Source organism: Bombina bombina, chromosome 2 (genome assembly GCF_027579735.1).
Source record: "Bombina bombina isolate aBomBom1 chromosome 2, aBomBom1.pri, whole genome shotgun sequence".
In the NCBI taxonomy this organism is placed as follows: Eukaryota; Metazoa; Chordata; class Amphibia; order Anura; family Bombinatoridae; genus Bombina; species Bombina bombina.
This window is the reverse complement of record NC_069500.1, coordinates 622,407,346-622,432,345: the sequence shown is the minus strand read 5'-3', so window position 1 is coordinate 622,432,345 and position 25,000 is coordinate 622,407,346. Positions and strand designations below refer to the sequence as shown.

The 25,000-nt window shown below is 36.7% G+C and overlaps 1 protein-coding gene across 1 annotated transcript in view; it reads left to right on the top strand.

The window, feature by feature from the left end:
• The window catches only part of GLDC (glycine decarboxylase), a 151,092-nt gene that overhangs the window by 8,442 nt on the left and 117,650 nt on the right, over positions 1 to 25,000 (top strand). Inside the window, exon 3 of the mRNA XM_053702564.1 lies at positions 15,364 to 15,499. Within this exon, the coding sequence (XP_053558539.1) occupies positions 15,364 to 15,499 (136 nt within the window). The remainder of the gene's footprint in view (positions 1 to 15,363; positions 15,500 to 25,000) is intronic.

Below are 25,000 nucleotides of genomic sequence, written 5' to 3'. Positions count from 1 at the left end.
TGTTAAAATTATGAAACTACTCCTGTAAACTCTCTGGGCTACCTCTCCCGATCATCAGGATGTAATCGATGTACCTCCTGTACAAAAAAAAATCACCTGAGGTACATCGTGACTCCACAAAAAGCGGTTCTCAAAACCTTCCATAAATAAATTGGTGTACGATGGGGCCATGTTCGACCCCATCGCCGTTCCTGTCACCTGGAGAAAAATAGATTTCTCAAATTTAAAATAGTTATTTGTCAAGCAGAACTCAGCCAAATTAATAAAAAATTCAATGGGTGGACAGACATATTTATCTGAAGCTGAGTTCTGCTTGACAAAGAACTATTTTAAATTTGAGAAATCTATTTTTTTTTCCCTCCAGGTGAAAGGAACGGTGATGGGGTCAAACATGGACCCCATCGTACGTCAATTTATTTATGGCAGGTTTTGAGAACCGCTTTTTGTGTCACGATGTATCTCAGGTGATTTTTTTTTTTTTTTTTTTACAGGAGGTACATTGATGACATCCTGATGATCTGGAGAGGTAGCCCAGAGAGTTTACAGGAGTGGTTTCATAATTTTAACAGCACTGACACTACGGTCAGGTTTAAGATGTCGTTTAGTGATTATCAGATTGAATTTTTGGTTTTGATGATTACTAAGGAATTGTCTAAACTTGAGACCACGTTGTAATCTAAACCTACTGATTGTAACTCCCTGTTGATGGCCTGGAGTTGTCGCCCACTATCTTTGGTGAAGGGAATTAAATCCGTTTATAAGGGCCATTAGAAACAATTCTAGTAGAGAGAAGGGGGAGTCACAGGTACGAGAAATGCAAACTAGATTTGCCAATAGAGGTTACTCTTCCACAGTTCTGGAAACCGTTAAAGAACTGATTAAGAATACCACACAGGACATACTTCTACAGAAGGAGGACAAATGTCAGGATATGGACAGAAATGTCTTTTTTTTTTTTTTTTTCCACTACATTTTCGCCCAATACTTCCAGGGTTGGACAGTCCATCAGGGAACACTGGCATATTTTACTCTCTGATCCTAAATTAAAATTTGCACAGAATGCTCGTCCTCTGGTTGGGTACAGACTCAGTACTAACCTTAAGGACCTCTTGGTGACCACAGATCCGGTCAGGAGCTATAACGATGAATCACAACAAAGTACACGCAAAGGATGTTTTCGGTGCTCTAATTGCACAACTTGTAATGTTATGATAGCTACCAAAAAGTTTAATCATCCACATGGAAACCAAGTTTATACCATCAATCATCCGATTTCCTGCACTACTACGTTTGTAGTCTATTTGATCATTTGTCCATGTGGTCTACACTACTTAGGAAAAACACAGGGGACAATACGCAAAAGAATGGCTAATCATCGAGCTGCGATCAGATCAGCCTTTAAGAAAGGGGATTCTGACAAACCAGTGGCACGCCACTGGCTTACAGAGAAACATGCGGTATCTGCTATCAAATTTATCCTCATTGATCATATACCTAAGCTGATCCGTGGTGGTGACAGAAATAAACTACTGCTAAGAAGAGAAGCAGAATGGATCTTCCATTTGGGAACAATGCACCCTAAGGGACTCAATTCTCCACCGGACTTTGGTGCTCTGATATGATATAATTTAGTGTGATATAGTGAGAGTATGGGCCAGCTGGTACGTGAATACTTGCAGGTTGTGGATGGTGACTGTGGGGGTGCCTTGTCCACCTTTTGATGGGATGGGCTACCCTGTCACAGTGTGGTGCGGTGGATGACGTGGATCTTTTTGGACTTGCGTGGTCCACCGTCTTGCACTCCCTAGACCTTGGTGACAATGTTTTCGTCTCTGGCTTGACCCACATACACTATGCTCATGCTGGTTGTGGGCACTATCCATTCATACGTACCACTCATTTTGTAGCTGATTATGCTTACAATGTATTCCCTGGTTGTAGTGTAGCCATACTTCTAATGAAGCACACTATATATAATGTACATGAGCAATATGTTTATCATATGAACAAGATGGGTCTGTCTCCTCGCATTAGGAGGGAGCCATGGTGAATGTCCATGTTAGTACAATTCAGTGTCAGACTCATATGAGGTCTGTGTATATCCATTCCCTCTTTATTATGTGCATTTTTTATGTTGGATCTATAACCCACTTTTTGTAGCACAGTTTGCTAAGTGAGAGTTGATTCAATACTAATGAAAGCACATGTATACTGTCTAAAGAAATTTTTGAATATATATTACCTGTTTCTTAGAAGGTGCCAATATACACTACATTGATATGTTAAGTGTGAGTTGAAAACACGTAACGGAAGTTACGCACCTCCGCATAGACCGGAACCGGAGGTCATGTAAGTTCCGGTAAATAGATGGAAACGCATAGCGGTTACACGAAGGAACGTAGCTGTGATGTTGAGGTAGTAAGACTCTTTTTACATTATATAAAATGTTGTTCAATTATTGGGATACAAGTTTTGATGATTAAGTAGATTTGAATAATTGTTTATTTGTTTCACTGAACTAATACCGGAAGTGATTGTGGCTAAGTACTTCCAGGGTCACAGAGTTGTACACAGGATATGCTTTAATTTTGGCGCCTTTTTGAGACAGGAAATGGGAGGTGTCTATGTGTTTGCTTATTTAAGCACAGGTGTTTGTATGCACTGTATGTTCTGAGGAAGGGGAGGTTTACTCCCCGAAACGTCAATAAATTTTGACTCCAAATAGAAATATCCTGGTTAGTCTGTCTTTTGATGAGATAGAGAGATATATATATATATATATATATATATATATATATATATATATATATATATATATATATATATATATATATATATATATATATATATATATTGGCTTTATCAAAAGCGATGTGTTTCGCAGCCTCTGCAGGGGCTGTTTCCTCAGGCTATAGATTTAACAGGAGTCTCAGGCCAAAGGCAACCATTCAAGCCTTCATTGGATTTAATTTGCTTTTATTATGTAATGTGTATAGATTATAGACATATTAATAGTGTGTAAGTGTTTGTGTGTATAAAACATACAGCTCCAGACTTGACCCCTGGGGCTGTATGTACTCCCACCTGTATCAAATTGTCCACCACTGTGCCACACAGATTATGTTTGGTTTTTAAGAGGGTATTCCTTTTAAAGGGACATGAAACTCTAAACTTTTACTTTCATGATTCAGATAGAGCATACAATTTTAAAGAATTCTCTTGATATCCTTTTGTTGAAGGAGCAGCAGTGCACTATTTAGAGATTTCTGATTACATTTGGTGAGCCAAAGACAAGAGGTATATATGGGCAGCCATCAATCACTTGCGATCTCCCAGTAGTACATAGCTGCTCGTGAGCCTATCTAGGTATGTTTTATAACAAATGATTCAAAAACAACAAAGCAGATTAGATAATATAAGTTAACTGGGATATTGAAGAACAATTCTGAATGAATGCTGTCAAATCCAAAGTAGTACACATATTGAAGACTAGTGTTTTGTGTGTGTGACTTTTGGAACTGGGACTCTGAGGTGTTGTCAAAATTGAATGTACAAAACCACCTTTATTGGTATTCCATGCATCAGTCATCCTTACTATAAATTGCTTCTTCAAATTACTCTTAAACTTAAAGGGACATAATACTCATATGCTAAATTACTTGAAACTGATGTAGTATAACTGTAAAAAGCTGACAGGAAAATATCACTTGAGCATCTCTATGTAAAAAAAGAAGATATTTTACCTCACAATCTCCTCAGCTCAGCAGAGTAAGTTCTGTGTAAAAAGTTATACTCAGCTGCAGGCTAAGAAAAAAAAAATGAAGAAATGAACAGCAGCCAATCATCAACAGTGCTGAGGTCATGAACTCTTTTACTGTGATCTCATGAGATTTCATAGTAACCTTCCTTAAACTGAATAGGGAAATAAGATGAGTGTGCAAGTAAGCTAGCTCCCTTAGCTGTCCTAGGACAGACATACTGATTTGCTGCTTAGAAATCCTTTACAATGGGATGTGGCTACTGAGGAACTTTTGAGGTAAAATATCTTTCTTTTTTACATAGAGATGTTCAGGTGATATTTTCTAGTCAGCTTTTTACAGCTATGCTGCATCACTTTCAAATGTTTAAACATTTGGGTATCATGGCCCTTTAATACCCTCCAATTTGAGTATCTATCTTAGTTTTCTTTATATGTACCATCAAATAATAGAATATTGAGCAATAATGTTGCAAGTTTTCTTATCCATTCATCTTTGAAATACATTTCTGACCTAGTCTGTGATTAGTTTTTACGTTGCAGTTATGATTTTTATTTTAATGCTTTATTCCAAATAAATAATCTGTTGCCTAACAGAGCAAGTCACTTTTGTGTCTAAAGCATTCATCTGATTACACTGTTACTATGGTAACCAGAAGCTTTACATGAGACTCGTCTTCCCTTCATGACACGATACCTCTGAAACACAGAAGACAAATGGTTATCTATTGTAGCTGTTTGGATAAAAATGAAAGATTTAATTGCTAGTTTCTATTTCCTTTTGTTTTTTTATTCATGGTAATAATAAAGAAATGGTGAGATGAAAGTGTGTTCATTGTGATAAGCATAGTCTATATCTTGCATTTGCTTGCCAGTCTCACAGTAGTATGTAAAGAAGGAATGCGTTATAGCTTCTCTTTTTTGTCTGAGAATTAGTTTAGATGGGAGGTGCACAAAGCAAGTTCTCATTTGCAGTCATTTTTCAATATTTTGTCTGAATTATTTTATATTTTTTTCCTTTCATGCTGAAGCCTGAATGATCTGGTCAGTGAACAATTGCACAGCAGAGTATAATGCTAATCTTTCCCTTCAGTAACTTTCTTCCTCCCCCAAGGTGGGTGTATCTCCTGCAGTCGAGTCTCTTCCGATGTAATTGCACATTGCCATTTGAGTGCAAACTTTAGACCTAGCAGCTTCGGTTAAGTTCAAGGCCAGTTCAATCTGGTTAGTTCTGAATGACATCAGACACTAGCTGCAACAGGGAAAGTCTTTGCATAACCCTGTCATGTACAAAGAGTTACACATGGAAGTTATTGCTTTGCATCTATAGTCAGAACACTTAATTTTAGCATCGGAATGTGTTTACACATTAAGGGCTAGATTACAAGTGGAGCGCAATTTTAATGTGTGCCCGTAAACGTGCAAACTTGCCTGTTTAAGGGCACACATTTAATAACCAGCCATTACAAGTAGCCAGTTAATGCTACCGCAAGCTTGTGGTAGCACTTTGCACTCACATTAATTAACCAGAGATCAGATCTCTGGTTAATGAAAAAATGTCCCCCAAAATTAAATGTACTGAGCATCTTTTTTTTTTTTTTTTTTTCTTAAATAACTGCACAAAGCAGTTATAAGGGGTTAAAGTGAAGGGGATGTGGCGTGTTAGAAAAAAAAAATGCACTGAAAAGTGGGTACTAAGTTTAAACTGTGAATATATACTGTATGTATATGCTTATATACATATGTATTTGTGCTTAAAATGTATGTGTGTGTGTGTGTGTGTGTGTGTGTATATATATATATATATATATATATATATATATATATATATTATATATATATATATGTATATATATTCATGTACCGATATATTTTTTAAATATGTTGCGCTGTGCCATGTGTTTTGGCATCAGAATGGGAGCCTATGGAAGCGTGCTCTCATAAGCGCAAAGCTTCCATGCAATGCGAACGCGAGGTTGTGTTCGCTTTATGTGTAATATCGGCTCACATTTGCGTGTGTCGGTATTACTGAGGGGCTCCATTCTTAATCTAACCCTAAATAAAATGTGTTTTCAAACGACATATATGATTCTATTGGCAAAGTAATTTTGTAACTTCTATTTAAGCTGCGTACAGGAAAAAACACACCTTTTAAACTGTTAGATGTTCTTATTCTAAGAATAACTTGTTTTTTCACAATGCAGATACTTCTCAGAAAACACTTCTCAAGTATTCAGCGGAAACAGAAGCTTTGTAATTAGAAATATAAACGTGTTTGGTTCTGCCAATGGGAAAAATAATCTCGTGCAAGTGAGACCATCAAAACATACATATATAAAAAAAAAAAATAGGGAGTGTCTTCTCATATAATTGGGCTTTGTGAAAGATTTTCACCCTTAAGGCTCTACGCCCAGGTGAAATATATGTGTATGTCCTATGATAAATCAGAAATATTTTTGTTTTGTACATGGATCAGATTTCAACATGAAATATTTTTACAAAGAAGAATAAAGCAATCCTTTAGTACAGACTTTTTACCACACAGGAAAAAATGTCTTTCCTGATTCAGGTAGAGCATAGTTTTGCAATTTACTTCAATTATTCTATTCTAAAATTTTCTTCATTCTCTTGGTATCCTTTGTTGAAGGAGCAGCACTGTAATACTGGGAGCTATCTGAATATATCGGGGGAACCAATGACAAGAAGTATATATGTGCAGCTATTAATCAGCAGCTATCTCCCACTGCATTACTGCTCCTGAACCTACCTAGGTATGCTTTTCAACAAAAGAAACCAAAAGAACATACCAAATTAAACACACAAAAATAAAAGTAAATTTGAAAGTTGTTTAAAATTGAGTGATCTGTCTGAATCATGAGTTTATTTTTGACATTTCCTTTATCTTTTATGTTGAAAATATTTTATCATTCTATAAAAAGAAAAAAATAAAGTTTACAACAATAGTATGAGAATAAACATGACATGTTAAGAAGCTACAAACAATACAGCCACAGATGGTTGATCGACCCGCACACCTATTGGAACTCCCCAACCATGGCAACAACCATTTTTACTATCAGTAAGTGACATAATCTTCAGTATAACCATTTACCATCTGTAAGCTTAATCAAAGTGAATGATAATATAAACACTCCCAAATGAAGCTGAATAGATATTATGATTCACACTATTTTCATGAAACCTGATGTAAGGCTCCTATAGAGCTATGGATCTGTCACGATTATCAGATTTTTCAGCTATTAAGCTAGCCATTTCATGGTACTCTAACCTTTTTGTGATATGTGTGAAATTAGGAGGTGTTGTTTTCCAAAATTTCGCTACTTCGATTCTGACCATGGTGCAAATAACCATGATGAGTTTTCTATGTCTTTTGTTAATCTGTGTTACTGGGAAGTGTAATAAGGCCTGGTCATGGGTCAACTTAATCTGGATATGAAATATGGTGCTAATTAATGTGGAAGTTTGGTCCCAGATGCCCTTAATCTTTTCACACTCGGGCAGCCTCTGTAACATAGCTGAGTGTTTGCTATCTCAAGTTTGTTAGATCTTCTTGGGTAAAGGTACCATTTGAATGCTACTTTCATGTAGTTTTTTTCCCTGAGAGAAGCATATTGTGAGAAAGATAGACCCAGGAACAGGTTAGTGTTCCACGTCTTAATTGGCCAAGAGTTACCTAAATCTTTCTCCCATTTCAATATAAAAGGGGGCTTTCTCTCATCCTCTCATCCATCAGCAAAGAGATCTGGCCCTTAATATGGTGCTTTAGTGATGCACATTGATTCAAAAGCAGTGTTAGTTTTGTTATTGCCTAAGACAGCATTGATCCTTGACTTAGCTGTCTAGGGCCGCATATTGATTATACGTTTATATCATCGTTAATAAACGCATCAGCAATTCCATGTAGGCCTTTACTCCCCACTTTTGTTGTGTCTGAGTATCAATGGAGGAGTGTGGCACTATTAGAGGAGTGATCCTAGATCGTTCCTGAACCAGGGCAAATTTATTTATCAGTAAATTCCAAATCTGGATCATATGTCTTATAGCTATAAAAGTGTTTTTTCCAGAGATTTTTAAAAGTTTTGGTTTCCCAGAATAACTGAAAGAGGTGTTCAACATTCATTATTTTTGCTTCATTTTGAATCCAGTGCTCATTAGGATTTGTTTTATACCACTGCAATGTTTGGGACATTCTTGCTGAGTAGTAATAAGCAATCAGATCCTGGACACCCAATCCTCCCTTTTTCCTCAGCTTACACATAAGCTTTTGTTTACTCTTGCTTTTTTCCCCTGCCATATAAATTTTAGTATGTCTTTCTGTATTTTATGGAGCTTTGGAATTGGGAGAGAGCGGAACAAGTATAAAAGTTTTGGAAGGATTGTCATTTTGGTAGTCATAATTCTACCATAGAACGAGAGCTTTAATTTTAGCCATAGGGACATAATTAACCTGGTATAATGAATCTATACTATTTGGGATGTTGTTTCCTAAATATTTGTGTTTTTTTTTTTTGGTTTTTTTTTTTTTTTTAGCCTAAGTAAATGAGAACTTAAAGGAACAGTCAAGTCCAAAAAAACTTTCATGATTTAAATAGGGAATGTAATTTTAAACAACTTTCCAATTTACTTTTATCACCAATTTTGCTTTGTTCTTTTCATATTCTTAGTTGAAAGCTTATTCTAGGAGGTTCATATGCTAATTTCTTAGACTTTAAAGACTGCCTCAAATCTGAATGCATTTTGACCACTAGAGGGCATTAGTTCATGTGTTTCATATAGATAACATTGAGCTCATGCACATGAAGTTACCCTGGAGTGAGCACTGATTGGCTAAAATGCAAGTCTGTCAAAAGAACTGAAATAAGGGGGCAGTTTGCAAAGGCTTAGATCTAAGGTAATTACAGAGGGAAAACATGTAGTATTTTAACTGTGTTGGTTATGCCAAACTGGAGAATGGGTCATTATCTATATTTTTAAACATTAAAAATTCTGGCGTTGACTGTCCTTTTAAGCTCCAATAGATTTTTTTTAGTGTGCTGAGGAAGTTTGATCCCCAAAGCCTCGCATTTATCTTCATTTTTTTTTTTGTAGTTAGAAAGCTTGCCAAAGTTGCTTATTTCATATAATGGGGGGAGAGATAGTAGGGGTTTAGTCAAAGATAGAATGTCATCTGCGAAAAGGGATATTTTATATTCTGAATTCCCTATGGTTATTCCGGCTATGTCTGGATTATCTCTGATTTTGATTGCCAGAGGCTCAATACAGAGAGCAAAAAGAAGGGGTGATAATGGACAACCCTGTTGGGTGCCATTTATTAATAGGAATAGAATTTGATAGCCCGATAAATTAATAAACGAGGTTGTATTAGAGTATAATTTGGTTAATGCAGTATGAAACTCTCTCCTGTAATGCCCACTTTGTGTAATACGGCATGCATGTATCCCCAGTTAACCCTTTCGAACGCCTTCTCTGCATCCAAGGAAACTAACAGACTGAGAAGGCGATCCCCCTAGTAGTCGCCAAATCCACAAGATCTATAATCTTGCGCGTGTTTTGTAAGGCGCTTCTGTTTTTAACAAAACCCACTTGGTCAAAATGAATTAATTTAGTGAGTGGGGAGTTTTAATCTTGCTGCTAGAATTTTTGTAAAAAGTTTCAGATCTTGATTGATTAATGATATGGGGCCGTAGTTACTACAATATTTATTTTTCCCTGGTTTTGGGATGACTGTTATCCTAGCCATCAAGAGTTATTTTGGGATGTCACTCCCCTGCATTCTGGAGTTAAACAGTCTGTCTAGTTGGGAGGCTAATAAATCCTGTAGAGGTGTATTTTTTTTATTTATTTTTTTTAACCCCCCCCCTCAAAAATAACCATCGGGGCCTGGAGCTTTAGAGCTCTTAAGTTCTTTAATAGCTAATTAGCTAATTTAACCTTTGACAGAGTGATTGGGGTGTTTAAAGCATCCAAATCCTCCTCATCCAGGACTGGGATTCTGCTAGTGTCTAGGAACCTATCTCAATTACGTTATCATTATCCCTATTACCTGCAGGAATATTATATAATTTTCTATAATAATCTGCAAATGTGTTGGCGAAATGAAGGGGTTCGTTCGTGACTTTATTATCATTTAATTGTATCTGGGGTATCGTCGAAAATTTTGTAATTTCTTTTAGTTTATTAGCCAGCATTCTATCTGGTTTGTTGCTATATATGTAGTAATGAGTCAATTAATTTTATTGATCTAGCTACTTCCTTCATTATTTTATCCAGTGCCACATTTTTAATTTTTAGTTGTGCCATAATATGAAGCCTTGGATTGGTGATGGATTGTCTCCTTAAAGGGACAGTCTACACCAGAATTGTTATTGTTTTAAAAGATAGATAATCCCTTTTTTACCCATTCCCTAGTTTTGCATAAGCAACACAGTTATATTTATATATTTTTTACCTCTCTGATTATCTTGTATCTAAGCCTCTGCAGACTGCCCCTTCAGTTCTTTTGACAGACTTGCAGTTTAGCCAATCAGTGATGGCTCCCAGGTAACTTCACGTGCATGAGCACAGTGTTATCTATATGAAAAACATGAACTAACACCCTTTAGTGGTGAAAAACCTGTTAAAATGCATTCTTAAGAGGCGGCCTTCAAGGTCTAAGAAATTAGCATATGAACCTCCTAGGTTAAGCTTTCAACTAAGAATACCAAGAGAACAAAGAAAAATTGGTGATAAAAGTAAATTGGAAAATAGTTTAAAATTACATGCCCTATCTGAATTATGAAAGTTTTTTTTTTTTTTTTTTTTTTTTTTTTTAGACTGTCCCTTTAAGGCTTCTATTTCTGATTTTAATTGGTTGCGTTGACTCTTTAGTTTTTTATTAATGGTATTAGATTCCGCTATCGAGACCTCTGACAAAGGCCTTTAAAGAGACACTCAGGTTAAATTAAATTTTCATGATTCAGATACAGCATGTCATTTTAAACAACTTTCCAATTTACTTCCATTAAAAAAATGTGCAGTCTTTAATATTTACACTTTTTGAGTCACCAGATCCTACTGAGCATGTGCAAGAATTCAGACTATACGTATATGCATTTGTGATTGGCTGATTGCTATCACATGGTACAAGGGGAGTGGAAATATACATAACTTTGAAATTAGTTATTAAAAAAAATCTACTACTTATTTGAAGTTCAGACTAAGTGCTTTTGCATTGTCTTATCTTGCATTTGTTGATTATGCAAATCTAATGTGTTGACTGGTCCTTTAATGCTCCTCATATGTGTATTGGATTGAGTGTTGAGCCTTCATTAACAATGATGAAGTCAGAAGTGTTTTTGGAGCTTCTGTAGGAAAATCTTATTTTAGACGATATTGGGATTGAGTGTCCATGACCTAACTCTGTTTGGGTTAATTAATCCAGTCATTATTTCAACCATTGAATGGTCACAATTAGTGATTGGGGCTTTTATCACTAAGGGAATTAGTATTTGACTTGTTAATACATAATCTGTTCTTGAATGGGTAATATGCATTGGTGAATAATGTATGTAATCTCTCATCCCTCTGTTCAGGGCTCACCAGCAATCAATCTAATTATGATCGGAAGCAAAATCTTTTAAAATTGTATTGTGGTGTGTGTGGTTAGGTTTAACTGTCCCTTGTGATCTATCTACCTTATTATCAAGAGTAGTGTTAAAGTCCCCACCTATTATCATTTTGTATCTTTTCCAGACAGTCAGTTGCTTATCAAGTTGCATCAAGAACTTATCTTGATGTTTGTTGGGAGCGCATATATGTTTACAAGAACTATAGGAGTATTTTGTAGCAGTTCCCTGACTATATCAGGAACCTTCTGTGTTTGTCTCTAATTTCCTCTTCTTCCTTAAAATTAAGTGATGAATGTAATAGTATTGTGACAACCCCTTGGCGTAATATTGTATCAGATAGTTTATCCCAGTATTTGGGAGTGCAACCCCTGGTAAAGTGCGTCTCCTAAATGACTGTCTGCTTTTAGGGATTTATACTCAGAAATTGCTTTCTTTCTTTTGGTGTCCGAGTTAAGACCTCTGACATTTATGTGTAATTATTTTAATCGACACAGTTTAAAATTATTAGGTAGTAAATATCCCTTTTTGATGGAACGAATTTGACACATGAAGTTGCTGAAGCTTTATGAGCGAAGATATCGCTATGTACTGATTCCCAATTGGGTTAGGGGAGCTCTGATGTAATAGGAATCTGACAAAATAAACACAAATCACTACAACCCTATCATGTCTGTAGACCAAAAATAAAATTTCTCTGAAAAAAAGAAGTAAGAATGTTGACATGTCAATGACAAACAAATTGAAAACATTTTGTGATGAAATAAAAAAACAAATCAAAATATAGAACATTATGAAACATGAATGTAAGGCCGAGTGGTAGGCCATCCTGTAGAGTTGCTCGAAAGACCTGGTCTGTCTATGAGGGGAGAAAAGGTAGGGTGGAAGTGGGGAGGAGGAAAGGTTAAAGGATAACCAGAGAGATCAGGCTCAGACAATCAGGCTATCATGCAAATATTATTGTACCAATAGCATCTTGTAACTCATGCTTTATAAGGTCTTGCCACTCTGCCCCACTTATTAATCAAATAACTTTCATGTTGATAGCTGTCTCACGTCAGGTGACAAAAGAATCCTCCAAACACTGTCCTTTTAACTTTTCCGTGTATAGGCCAAACAAGCTGAAATACCAGGATAGGGAGTGGGTAGACGGTAAAAGTGGAGATTCTGTGAGAGACTAATCTGTATTAAGATGCTTTCAGGGCATAGATTACAAACCCTTAAATGGCTCTTCTGAGCAGCCAAGAGGGTTTCTCAAACTAATACTGCTGTATATTGGCGTCTACAGGTGCTAGGCCGAGGGTCAAAATGGCACTTTTCCTCCAGAAACTTTACTTGCTAAGAGGCCCACCAATACAGATCGGGCCCAAATAGTTCTGATGAGGGGGCTTGGGTTCTCTAGATAGTCTGCTACTTCAGAGGCAAATCCTCCCTGCAAAGGCCCAGCAAAACAGTGTGAGGGCAAAACCTACGTATAGGCTACTATATAGTTATAGGGCTAGTTATTCCCGCTTCTAATTGAAGGCCCCCACTCAAGCTAGAGGACCACCTGGGCAGGTAGCGCCGCCTTCAATTTTTATTTTCCAGAACCAGGGCTATAGAGAGCCACTGTGTATGGAGATTACGTAGTGACCCTTTAGACTACGCAGGAGAAGACCGGTACATACCCGTCCCTGGTCTTATGAAACGGTCTGCCTCCCTTCACCACAGAACCCTCCGCCACTCTTATAGGATTTCGGTGGATAAATCTCTGAGGAGGATGTGCAGGCTGGGTCCAACTGGTTCTGGGTAGATCTCCTGGTAGGTAGATGGCTGAAAGTGGCCAGCGGAGTCCCAACCCTCCAACGGTCGTTGGCAGACGGAAGGCCTCTATATGTGCTATTTGGAGAAGAGAAGGGATCCTCTGGTTTTCTTCCGTCAGTCGACTCGGATGCTAACTCTGCGGTGTAAAGATAGCCTTAAAGAACCGAAGTTGGCTGATTTAAGTGTAGTTTTTTTAAATCAGTCAATTAGCCGGAGCTCTTTAGCACTGCGTCTTTCTCATTTGGCGGTTAGCCACGCCCCTTTTATCTTTTAAAGGGACATTATAGTAAACAAAATGTACATGCTCTAATTCATAAGAGCATGCCATTTTAAAGGGACAGTCTACAATAAAAATTTGTATTGTTTTAAAAGATAGATAATCCCTTTTATTACCCATTCCCCAGTTTTGCATAACCAACAGTTATATTAATTTACTTTTTACCTCTGTGATTACCTTGTACATAAGAATTATTGGACAGCCCCTTGATCACATTACATTTTATTTATTATCTATTGACTTGCATTTAGTACTGTGTTGTGCTAAATCTTAAAGAACTCCTTGGGCGTGATCACAATGTTATCACTATGGCCCACATGAACTAGCCGTATCCTCTTCTGAAAAGCAAAAAAAAAAAAGCATGTGATTAAAAGGCTGTCTATAGTGGCTTAGAAACCGGCAGAAATTTAGAGGTTAAAATGTTAATTATATTAATATAACAGTGTTGGTTGTGCAAAGCTGGGGAATGGGTAGTAAATGCATTATCTCTCTTTTTAAACAATAACTATTTTAGTGTAGACTGTCCCTTTAAGGCTATAGACTTTGCTTTTCTGTGTTTAACCACTTTGCGGGCCTTTAACACATTTGAGGTAGCACTTGGGACCTGCAGAGTACTGCTGGTCCTAAGTGGATCACTGGTAGTTTCCAATAAGCAATTCAAGTTACACATAGAGGTGCAGTGTCGCTAGTCTTAGTCACATGTTTTAGAGCATATGATTATTATTTTTTTGTTTTTTACTATAATGGCCCCTTAAATTGTTGATATAATAAAATAAAGGAATCTAAAACCTAATTTTCCATTTAAAATGCATTATGGCAGCAATCAAGATAATCCCAAAAAGTCAAAGGCCCACAATACATCTGTGTGAAGTATGGCACCTTTTGGAAAACCTGCTTTTGTTTAAAGTATCACTGCAGCCCAATGACCTAACCACATATCTGTCACCTCCAGATGCTTTCATTTGTTTTTCTCCATTGTAAACCATATGTTATGTGATTACTGGTTTCACAACAGCCACTGTTTGAATTACTTTTTATTAAAATATATATATGTGTGTGTGTGTGTGTGTGTAGAGGCTGTTTACAGTGGGGTCGCAGGATTGATCGTACATTATATTTCATTTTGATGCAATTAGAATCAGGTGCTTTTTTAATTCATAGTTTAAATTTCACTGGTTGATCAGACTGATAATGCAAAGTCTGTAATTTATAGCACATTGTAGAATAAGGTGTTATGTTTCCCATTAGTTCTGCACACTTTTGTGTAATTTAGAGTTGAACTGTGTCACCTTTCTCTGCAGTTATTTTACTGGGAAATGCATGTTTTATCTCTATAATTAGAGTTCAGCAACCTTTAAGGTTGATGCTGTGTTACAAGTTCATTGGAAAAAATGTACAAGGTCAATTTCAGCAGCTCTGGCTAATGTAAAGATTTCCCAGCAGGTGCATTCAGTGTCTACTTGACTTATAAGAACTTAATGCTATCAAGCTTAGAAACCGTATGAGAATTGATATTATATTGAGTGCACAAAAATAAGTTCTGAATCTGCACGGCTCGTGCTTCTTTATGTTACTGATGCAGAAATGTATGTATTGCATATACATAACATGCTGAAATGCTAGATCCTATAATTTAATAAGCAGCAGGGTTTTGCAACATGTAGATAAATATATTTTGATGTTTTTGGGGAGTGTATCGCTTACCTTCCTTATCAAACAAAATTACTTCCATTCTGAGTAAGTTTCTTGGACCCAGGCAGCACAAAGATATTATTATAACTAAGTTGTGTTTTTTTTTTTGTTTGTTTTTTTTATATTAAAACTTCTTGTGGTGCCAGAGGTTTAACAATACCTGAGGGTGGTGGTGTTCTTAATTATAATAATAATATTGTTGTTCCTAGGTGAAAATGAAATTCTTGAAACTCTACACAAAATTGCTAGCAAGAACAAAATATGGCGATCATACATTGGCATGGGCTACTACAACTGTTCAGTACCACAAGCAATTTTACGGAATTTATTGGAAAATTCTGGCTGGTGAGTAAATTAACTTTTTTCTATCTCTACCTGTCTCTTTTTGTATGTGCAAGTGCATAATCTGTGTACGTTAACATAATTTTAAAGGGGCGGTCAGTATACACCATTTTCATATAACTGCATGTAATATATACACTACTATAAACAAGAATATGCACTTATATAAAAACATGCTCCCAGTTTAGCACTGTTGATGAGGTCAGTGAAAGGGGCTGGAAAAACAAAACACCCCCCCCCCCCTTTCCCTGCATATAAAAAGATTATACAAACAGGAGCTTCAGGATTCTATAGATTACAGTATACATTTAAAACATATATATATATATATATATATATATATATATATATATATATATATATATATATATATATATATATATATATATATATATATATATATATATATATATATATATATATATATATAATATTTTTTTTTTTTTTTTTTTTTTTTTTTTTTTTTTTTTACAAATAAACTCCAAGATGGGCTACATAAATAAATCTACAAAACATTTATGCAAAGAAAAAAATCTTGTGTACAATGTCAATTTTTAAAATTCTAGTAATCTAAATGTAATAATTTACTTATTTTAACCATATGAACTAGACATTCATAAAAACATTAACAAATTCAGTCGAAAAACTGTAAATTAGTTATTACATGTCAGTTATGAGAGCCAACCAGTCAAGGGAGTTGATAATTTAAATTAGATTGAAAGTGCACACCTAACCCTGCCACATATCTGTTCCTAGTAAGCCTCAGCAGAGGCTTAGAAAATTATGTTGTAGACTGTCCCTTTAAGTTCTGGTTACAAAAAACATGTAAACAAAATGGTTTAGAAAAAATAATGCTCCCAGTCAAGGGGGAGGGTGCTCTGGCAGCAAGGTACTAAAATGCTAGTTTCCCATTGTTCTCTAAGTATTTGTTTTTGAGTAAACCCATAAAGAAAAGGAGGCAACTGTGTAAATAATTAGATAAGATAATGAGGTATTATCTCTTTACAAGATTAGCCCCTTGTATTGGGTTGTTTCAGTTGGCAGAAAACTGCTATTTTAATATACAAAATATGCCCAAAGGAACAATACTTTTTAAACTCTGCAGCTGTTTACTGTAACACATTAAATAACAAGTAAGTACACTGTCCTTTAATCTTGCAATTTTTGTGATCCAAAATACAGGTATACCTCGCTCATACAGGTTAGGGATCTGAGCCCCATTGTAGGGTGGAAACCACCTTGTAGTGAAACAAACAAGTTTTTGCTTTCTTTTCACTTGCCAGTGTGTTTAAAGACTTGAAAACATGTTTGAACTAACAATAGTGCTAAGTTTATTTTAACACTAGCCCAGTACAGTATAGCATTCAATTAGTATTTTATAAAAACTGTACATCACCTGTAAAATTTGCCAGACTAAGACACGGCGTGCACTGCAATGCTGTAAACAAACCGGTGCATAACAAAACGGTGCCAGTCGCATTTCTCGCAATCTCAAGATGAGTACAGTAATGTTTCAATTTGCTTGGAGGTTAAACTTCAGCTCCATATAAGCAAAGTGAAGTGCTGTAAAGAGAGGTATACCCCTAGTGATTTTGGTGGTTTAACTATCACGTCACAGGTTAAGGGGCCTTTTATGTCTACACTGTGTGCACAATTATTAGGCAAGTGAGTATTTTTGACCAAATCATCATTTGTATGCATATTGTCCAACTCCAAGCTGTATAAACTTGAATGCTTATTGTATTTAAGCATATCGGGTGATGTGTAATGAGGGAGGGTGTGGCCTTAGGAGATCAACACCCTATATCAAGGTGTGCATAATCATTAGGCAGATTCTTTTCCTCTGGCAAAATGGGCCTAAAAGAGATTTAACGGACTCTGAAAAGTCAAAAAATGTAAATAGTCTTTCAGAGGGATGCAGCACTCATGAAATTTTCAAGATATTGGGGCGTTATCATAGAACCATCAAACGTTTTGTTGCAAATAGTCAACAGAGTCACAAGAAACGTGTTTAGAAAAAGATTCTAACTGCCAAAAAATTGAGAAGAATCAAACGTGAAGCTACCAGGAACCTATTATCCTCCAGTGCTGTCATATACCTGGAGTGTCGAGAAGTACATGGTGCTCAGAGACATGGCCAAGGTAAGGAAGGCTGAAACCCGACCACCACTGAACAAGACACATAAGTTGAAACGTCAAGACTTGGCCAAGAAATATCTGAAGACAGACTTTTCAAATGTTTAATGGACTGATGAGATGAGACACTTGCTGGATGGGCCTGTGGCTGGATCAGTAATGGGCACAGAGCTCCACTTCGACTCGGATGCCAGCAAGGTGGAGGTGGGGTACTGATATGGGCTGGTATTATTAAAGATGAGCTAGTTCAACCTTTTCGGGTTGAAGATGGACTCAAAATCAACTCCCAAACCTACTGCCAGTTCTTAGAAGATACTTTCTTCAAGCAGTGGTACAGAAAAAAAGTATTTTAAGAAGACCATGATATTTATGCAGGACAATGCTCCACTGCAAGCATCAAAGTACTCCACTGCATGGCTAGCCAGTAAAGACCTTAAAGATGAAAGAATGACATGACCCCCTTCCTCACCTGACCTAAAACCTATTGAGAACTTGTGGGCCCTTAGAAAACGGGAGATTTACAGTGAAGGAAAACAGTACACCCTTCTGAACAGTGTCTGGGAGGTTGTGGTTGCTGCTGCACAAAAAGTTGAACCTTTACAGTTCAAGAAACTGACAGACTCCATGGATGGAAGGCTTATGACTGTTATTGAAAAGAAGGGTGGCTATATTGTGTGTTTTTTTTTGTTTTGTTTGTTTTTGTGTGTGGGGAAATGTCAAATGTTTATTTGTAAATTTTGAGCTGTTTGTTTATTATGCTCACTTTAACAGATGAAAATAAACAAGTGAGGTGTAAAATGTTAGTTTTTTTTTATTTAGTTGCATAATAATTCTGCACACATAGATATTCTCATAAGAAAGCTAAAACCTCACTTTTACTTAATTAAATATTCAGGTTTGAGGTTTATTAACATTTTGGATTGACTGCGAACACTGTAGTTGTTCAAGAATGAAATATAATTCTCAAATACAACTTGCCTAATTGTGCACACTGTGTGTATGTTTTTAATAGTGTATAGTTATGCTTATAGATGACGTGCAATTAACCTGATGTGTGCTTGTCTTTTTAAAGTGAAAATCTATCCTAGCATTTGTGAAATGCTAGGATTGACTATTGAAACAAATAAAGGAGACTTTCATTCATGAAGTATAAAATACTTCATGCCGAAGGCGCCTTTTTTTTGTTTCAAGCGTTTGTCGTTCTGAGCTGCTAAGGCAGCCCACGGCAGAACGCTGTTTTGCTTGACAGGTGACGTTTTCACCTCTTGGCCAATAGCCATGCGGAAAATCCGGCTTGGCGCCCTTTGGAGCAATGTCCCGTATGCTATTTGCTAAGAGGTGGACACTTCGCCTATTAGCAAAACAGCGTTCTGCCGTGGGCTGCTTTAGCATTTTAGAACGGGCACTGTTTGTTAGTTAGTAATGACATCCAACATGGCAGGTAATTTCAGTTTGTTTTGTCTATGTTCAAAACCATTGTTACAATCAAAACGTTTAGGATACTTGTTAATAAGTCAGAAAGTGTTGTTCAGTGTTTATCAACTTCTTTTAGTTGAAGAATTCTATAAGTGAAAAATAAGAATAACAGTACATTAACTCTATACTATGAGAGACTTGATTTGTTTGACTATTTGTTCATTTTGTGTTTCAAATGAGTTATATAAAAATCTTTACGAACTAAAATTTACTATGAAATGGTTTGTTATAACTGTTTTTAAAAATATTTTTTTTAAAAAACATTGCAGCATAAATATAGTACCTAACAAAACCCCACAACCCTTGTCTCATGTGTTGGAATTTGTAAGTCACCAACCCTTAGGTAAATTGTCATAAATACCATATACTGAGATCATTTGATTTACTATGTAATCCAACATGTTTGAGGCAGATAACCACTCTCTGTATGTGAAATTGGATTGGCATACAAGAACAGTATTTACCAGTGATGGCTTCCAATGGGAAAGGTAAGCTGTATGTGGAATAAAAAATAAATAAATGGTATAAAATAACGGACATTAGCGTCTTTGTTGAACACTTGGTTCTTCAGCTTCCAGAAGGTATCTCTAAAACCTGGGCATCTTCATGTATGAGTATATCATTAACATGGTGAATGTCGTAGCATTGACACTCCTGATACCTTGTGGATAATGTGAAATTAATTAACTTACACCAGCTGAATAAAATGAAACCAATTTTATTGGTGTGAAGTGGAAATACACTATTTTTCCAAAGGTGCAAGAAAGGAATGTATATAGAACATTTAATAGAACAAAGCATATATTTAGGTAGTGATCTATCCAACTTGTTGTTTTTGTCGAAGATTCAAGTTAAAATGTTTAATAAAATGTGTTTTTTATGTAAAATTAGATATTTGAAACGTATAACTTAAAGCAATAGTGTATGTTCACTCTCCTTGATAGCAAGTAGTTTGTGTCCTGGCAGACAAATCATGAGATTACTTTTTGTTAACCATCTGATTTGATCTTGATGCCCCAAACTACATTCTAAAATGTCCTTAATAAAATGTTAATAAAGCAATGTTTAAAGCAGTTAATAGTCCACATCTGCACTTTACATATGTCTTATGTAATAATTTCAGTACCTTTTTAAAGCCTAGTCTCTCAACCTGTGGTATGTGTACCGCTGGGGGTACTTGGATCATTGGCAAGGGGTACTCCAGGGCTTGGCCTTCATTATTGATGTAGCTATTGTAAACATGACCTATCAAAGAAACCTGTGTTTCTCATTTCTACCCTTGAGCACTCCTAACAGGTCAGAGTGAGAGTATTTCCCTGCCTGGGTTAGACCACTGCTCAATCACTGATTCACCTCAAATTGGTAAAACCTTAGATTCTGCCTTGTTGGTGACATATGAGGGCTGAAGATGAGCTTCACTGATGTGAGCAGAGAAAGTGCCATGTAAGGTGTATTGCTGTGACCAAGTGTCACAAAGACGAGTGCCAGATAAATGTGCCAATGTGAAAATGGTAAAGTGCATCATACTTAAAGGGACACTGAACCCAAATTTATTCTTTCATGATTCAGATAGAGCATGACATTTTAAGCACCTTTCTAATTTACTTCTATTATCAGTTTTTCTTCATTCTCTTGCTATTTTTATTTGAAAATTCACATGATTTACAACTTTGTTCATGTAAAATATCAATAGTTGTGCTACAGTTGTGGTACATAGAAAACAAATGTATGCCTACAGGGGTACTTACTACAAAAAGGTTGAGAAACGCCTTTAAAGGACCATTTTATTTATTTTTTTATTATTAATAATCTCGTTATTATGCATTTCTAATTGAATAGCACTTAGTTTGAATTTCAATAATAGTAGATTTCTCTTTTTCTGAGACATTTCAGTTACTTCAATTTTCCTTCTTCCTGCATCATGACAGCTGTCAGCCAATCACAAAATGTATATACATATATACTGTGAAATATTGCACATGCTCAGTGTCCCGGAAAGCATGAATATAAAAAGACTACATGTTTTAAAAATGGAAGTGAATTAGAAAACATTTTAAACAGGGAAGTTTAATTTTGACTTTAGTATATCCCTTTTAAAGGAACACTGTACAAAATGTTCTCTCCTTAATTGTGTTCTCATCAATACACTCCAGCAGGTAAAATGGATTGTAGTTGCAGCAGTGAGTCAGGCAGTTCAAGAATTATTTTGGTTAGAAAGAGAGATGGAGGAGAGATGGTAAGCTTCTCTGAATAGGTATGTTTTCAAGGAACGTCTGAAGCTATACATGGTTGGAGACAGTCTTATGGATTATGGAGCGGGGTAGAAAGTTCCAAAGGACAGGAGAAGCACGTGAAGTCTTGAAGACGGGAGTGGGATGTAGAGATAACAGGAGGAGAGAGACTTCAATCAACCTCTGACTTATGAGGACGGAATGGGGAATATTTGGAGATAACAGAGGAAATATAGTTGGGAGTTAGACTGCTGAGTGCTTTTTAAGTTAGGGTTAATACTTTAAATTGTATTCTGGAGTGTATGGGGAGCCAGTGTAGAGACTGGCAGAGTGGAGCTGCTGATGTAGAGCGACGACTTAGGTGGATGAGTCTAGCTGAAGCATTTATAATAGATTGGAGAGAGGTGGTGTTTTGGAAGGCTGTATAGAAGTAGATTGCAATATATGAGGGAATTAATTAATATCTTTGTCGTTTTTTGAGTAAGGAAGGTACGAATTCTGGAAATGTTGCGTAGGTGTGCACGGCAGGATTTGGTAAGCGCTTGTATATGTGAGTTCTGAGTCAAGTGTGAACCCAAGACAGCGGACCTGGGGTGAGGTGTTGAGAATAGAGTCTCCGACCGTCAGAGAAAAGTCAGGTGTTGGATGTCTCGAAGAGGGGGGAATAAGAAGCAGCTCAGTTTTGGACAGATTGAGTTGGAGGTAGTGTGAACTCCAAATTACAGAGAGGCAGTTGGAAATCTGGTTGAGTAAAGAGGGAGATATCAGGATTTGGGTGTCATCGGCATATAAGTGGTACTGGAAATCAAAGGAGGCTATATGTTTTCCTAGGGAGGATGAATAGAGAGAAAAGCAAGGGACCCAAGACAGAGCCTTGTGGTACTCCAACTGAGAGAGGCAAAGGATCAAGAAGATATGTTGGTAAAGGAAACCGAAAACGAGCGGTTTGAGAGATATGAGGCTAACCAGGAGAGGGCTGTTCCTCGGATGCCAAATGAATGTAAGATTTTAAGGAGGAGAGGATGGTCAACTGTCAAAAGCAGCAGACAGGTCAAGAAGAATTAGTAAGGAGTAGTGGCCCTTTGCTTTAGCTGATAAAAGGTAATTTTGTTACTTTAGTAAGAGCGGTTTCTGTTGAGTGTTTATGGCGGAAACCAGATTGTAGTGGATCAAGTAAGGCGTTAGTTGTGAGAAATTGAGTTGGCCGATTTTAAAGACCAGTTGTTCCAATAATTTTTAAGCAAAGGGAAGTAATGAGACCGGTCACTAGTGAGGAGGGGTCAAGTGAGGGATTTTTAGGATTGGTATGATTGACGCATGCTTGAATGTATCGGGAAATGTGCCAGCGGTGAGAGATTGGTTAAAGAGATGAGTTACGGTAGGGGTTAGTGAAGCAAAGAGAGAGGGAAGATGTTGTGAAGGATTAGGGTCAAGTGGGCAGGTTGTGAAATGAGCCGAAGATGGGAGTACAGAGACTTCTTCCTTTGTTACAGAGAGAGTTTTGTTAATAGAAGGGGTGGGTAGGAGTTCTGGGTTTGAGTGGTGTGAGGTGTAGATATCTGTTCTAATGGTGTCCATTTTATTTTTGGAGTGATCAGAAATAATCTGAGCAGTGAATTTGGTAGTGGGCGGAGGTACAGGCGGACGAAGTTAAAGGTTAAGAACAGCTTTCTGGGGTTGGATGCGTGAGAGGACACAAGGGAGGAGAACAGTTGTAGGATTTAAGGATGAATTTATAATGCTGAAAATCAGCACTGGTGCGTTATTTCCTCCACTGCCGTTCAGCAGCCTGTGAACATCGCTGCAGATATCTGATCTGTTTGGTGTGCCACGGTTGTCATTGAGTGATTGATGTATGGCGAACAGTGGAGGGTGCAGCTTTGTCAAGTGTTGATTTCAGTGCCAAATTATACTGTAGGGCCACAAGGGCAAGAGAGGGATGAAATGTTGGAGAGTAGAGGATTCAGTTAAGTGGAAAATTCTGTGAGATTTAAGTTATTTAAATTCCTGTAAGGCAGCAGTTTTTTGGGGGTTTGCAAAGATGCAGCAGATAGCGTGTGAGAGAAAGTTAGATGGTGGTCAGGGAGAGGAAAGGGGAAGTTAAAGGGACACTCAGGTTAAATTTTCATGATTCAGAAACGGCATGTAATTTTAAACAACTTTCCAATTTACTTCCATTAAAAAAAATGAGCACAATCTTTTATATTTACAATTTTTAAGTCACCAGATCCTACTGAGCATGTGCAAGAATTCAGACTATACGTATATGCATTTGTGATTGGCTGATTGCTATCACATGGTACAAGGGGAGTGGAAATATACATAACTTTGAAATTTGTTATAAAAAAATCTACTACTCATTTGAAGTTCAGACTAAGTGCTATTGTATTGTCTTGTTCTCTTGCATTTGTTGAGATTAGTGAAGACCAGGTCTATGGAGTTGCCTTCACAGTGGGTTGGATATGTTGTCCACTGGGACAGGCCAAAATAGGTGGTAAGTGATGGAAGTTTAGAGGCAGCAGGCATGTTAGGATTGTCAAGGGATATGTTGAAGTCCCCTAAGATGAGAGAAGGAACATTACAAGAGAGAAAGTGTGGAAGCCAGGCTTCAAAGTGGTCCAGAAATTGTGATGCTGATGGATAAAAGCAACATGAAGAGCTACAGGTGAGAAGAGGTGGATAGCATGAACTTCAATTGTATGTAATAGTTTACAAATTATTCATTTTGCTTTTATTTTTATTTTCTCATGTATAATGCGTTTAGCACAAGTGAAGGTTTCAACAGGAAAACCAGCTTTCAGTACAAGAGTACTGGCTACAGAAAAATGATGTAAAGGAGACATCAGAATTAATAAGCCTCTCAGTGGGAAAGTGGGAGAAAGCAAACCCTAGCCCTTTTAAAACAGTGTTCCTGAATCAGCTTTAAATACAATGACCTCTTATCTGTCCCTTGTGTGAGTGCCCTGTCCCTTTTTAAGTTCAATATACCATAATTGTAAGAATATCAGTGTCTTAATAATAATGCATTTCCTCCTTTGATAAATAATATCCCTAGATTAATGCAATAAAACTGTTGGCATCTGTATATTGCCCTTTAAATTAATTTTAAAGAAATGTACAGTGCACCTGAAACATGTAGAACATGCCACATATGTTCATGAGAATGTGAAAAAGATTTGAGTCCTACAAAAGAGTAACAAGTGCAATAAAACCCTTGAGTGAAACTTGTGTTATAATGGTCTTTCAATCATACTCTACAAATGTGCTCAGACTAATGGTGACCATTCATTATATTGGCTGAATTGCACCTCACAGGGAATCTTACTCTTGTGCTCACCCATCCTTAGGCAAACCACCCATTCACTGTCCCGTCTCTTGTGGGACACGTAAAATGAGCTAGAGCATGATTATTGTAATCTCTAACATTTATAAATGTCCAAGGAGATGTGCCAGTTACATGTTCAAATTTATTGTCTCTTTGGCATAAAATGAAACTTTAGTTTTTACATTTGCTAATAGCCCATATTATCCAACACAGTCTCAGACTTGGCCTGAACCAAAGAAGAAAACATACAATTCCTTTTTCTGTTCTACTTGAGTATTAGGCCAATTAGTTAGTTCAGTGAAGTGATGGGAATTAATACTTTGTATCTAATACTTA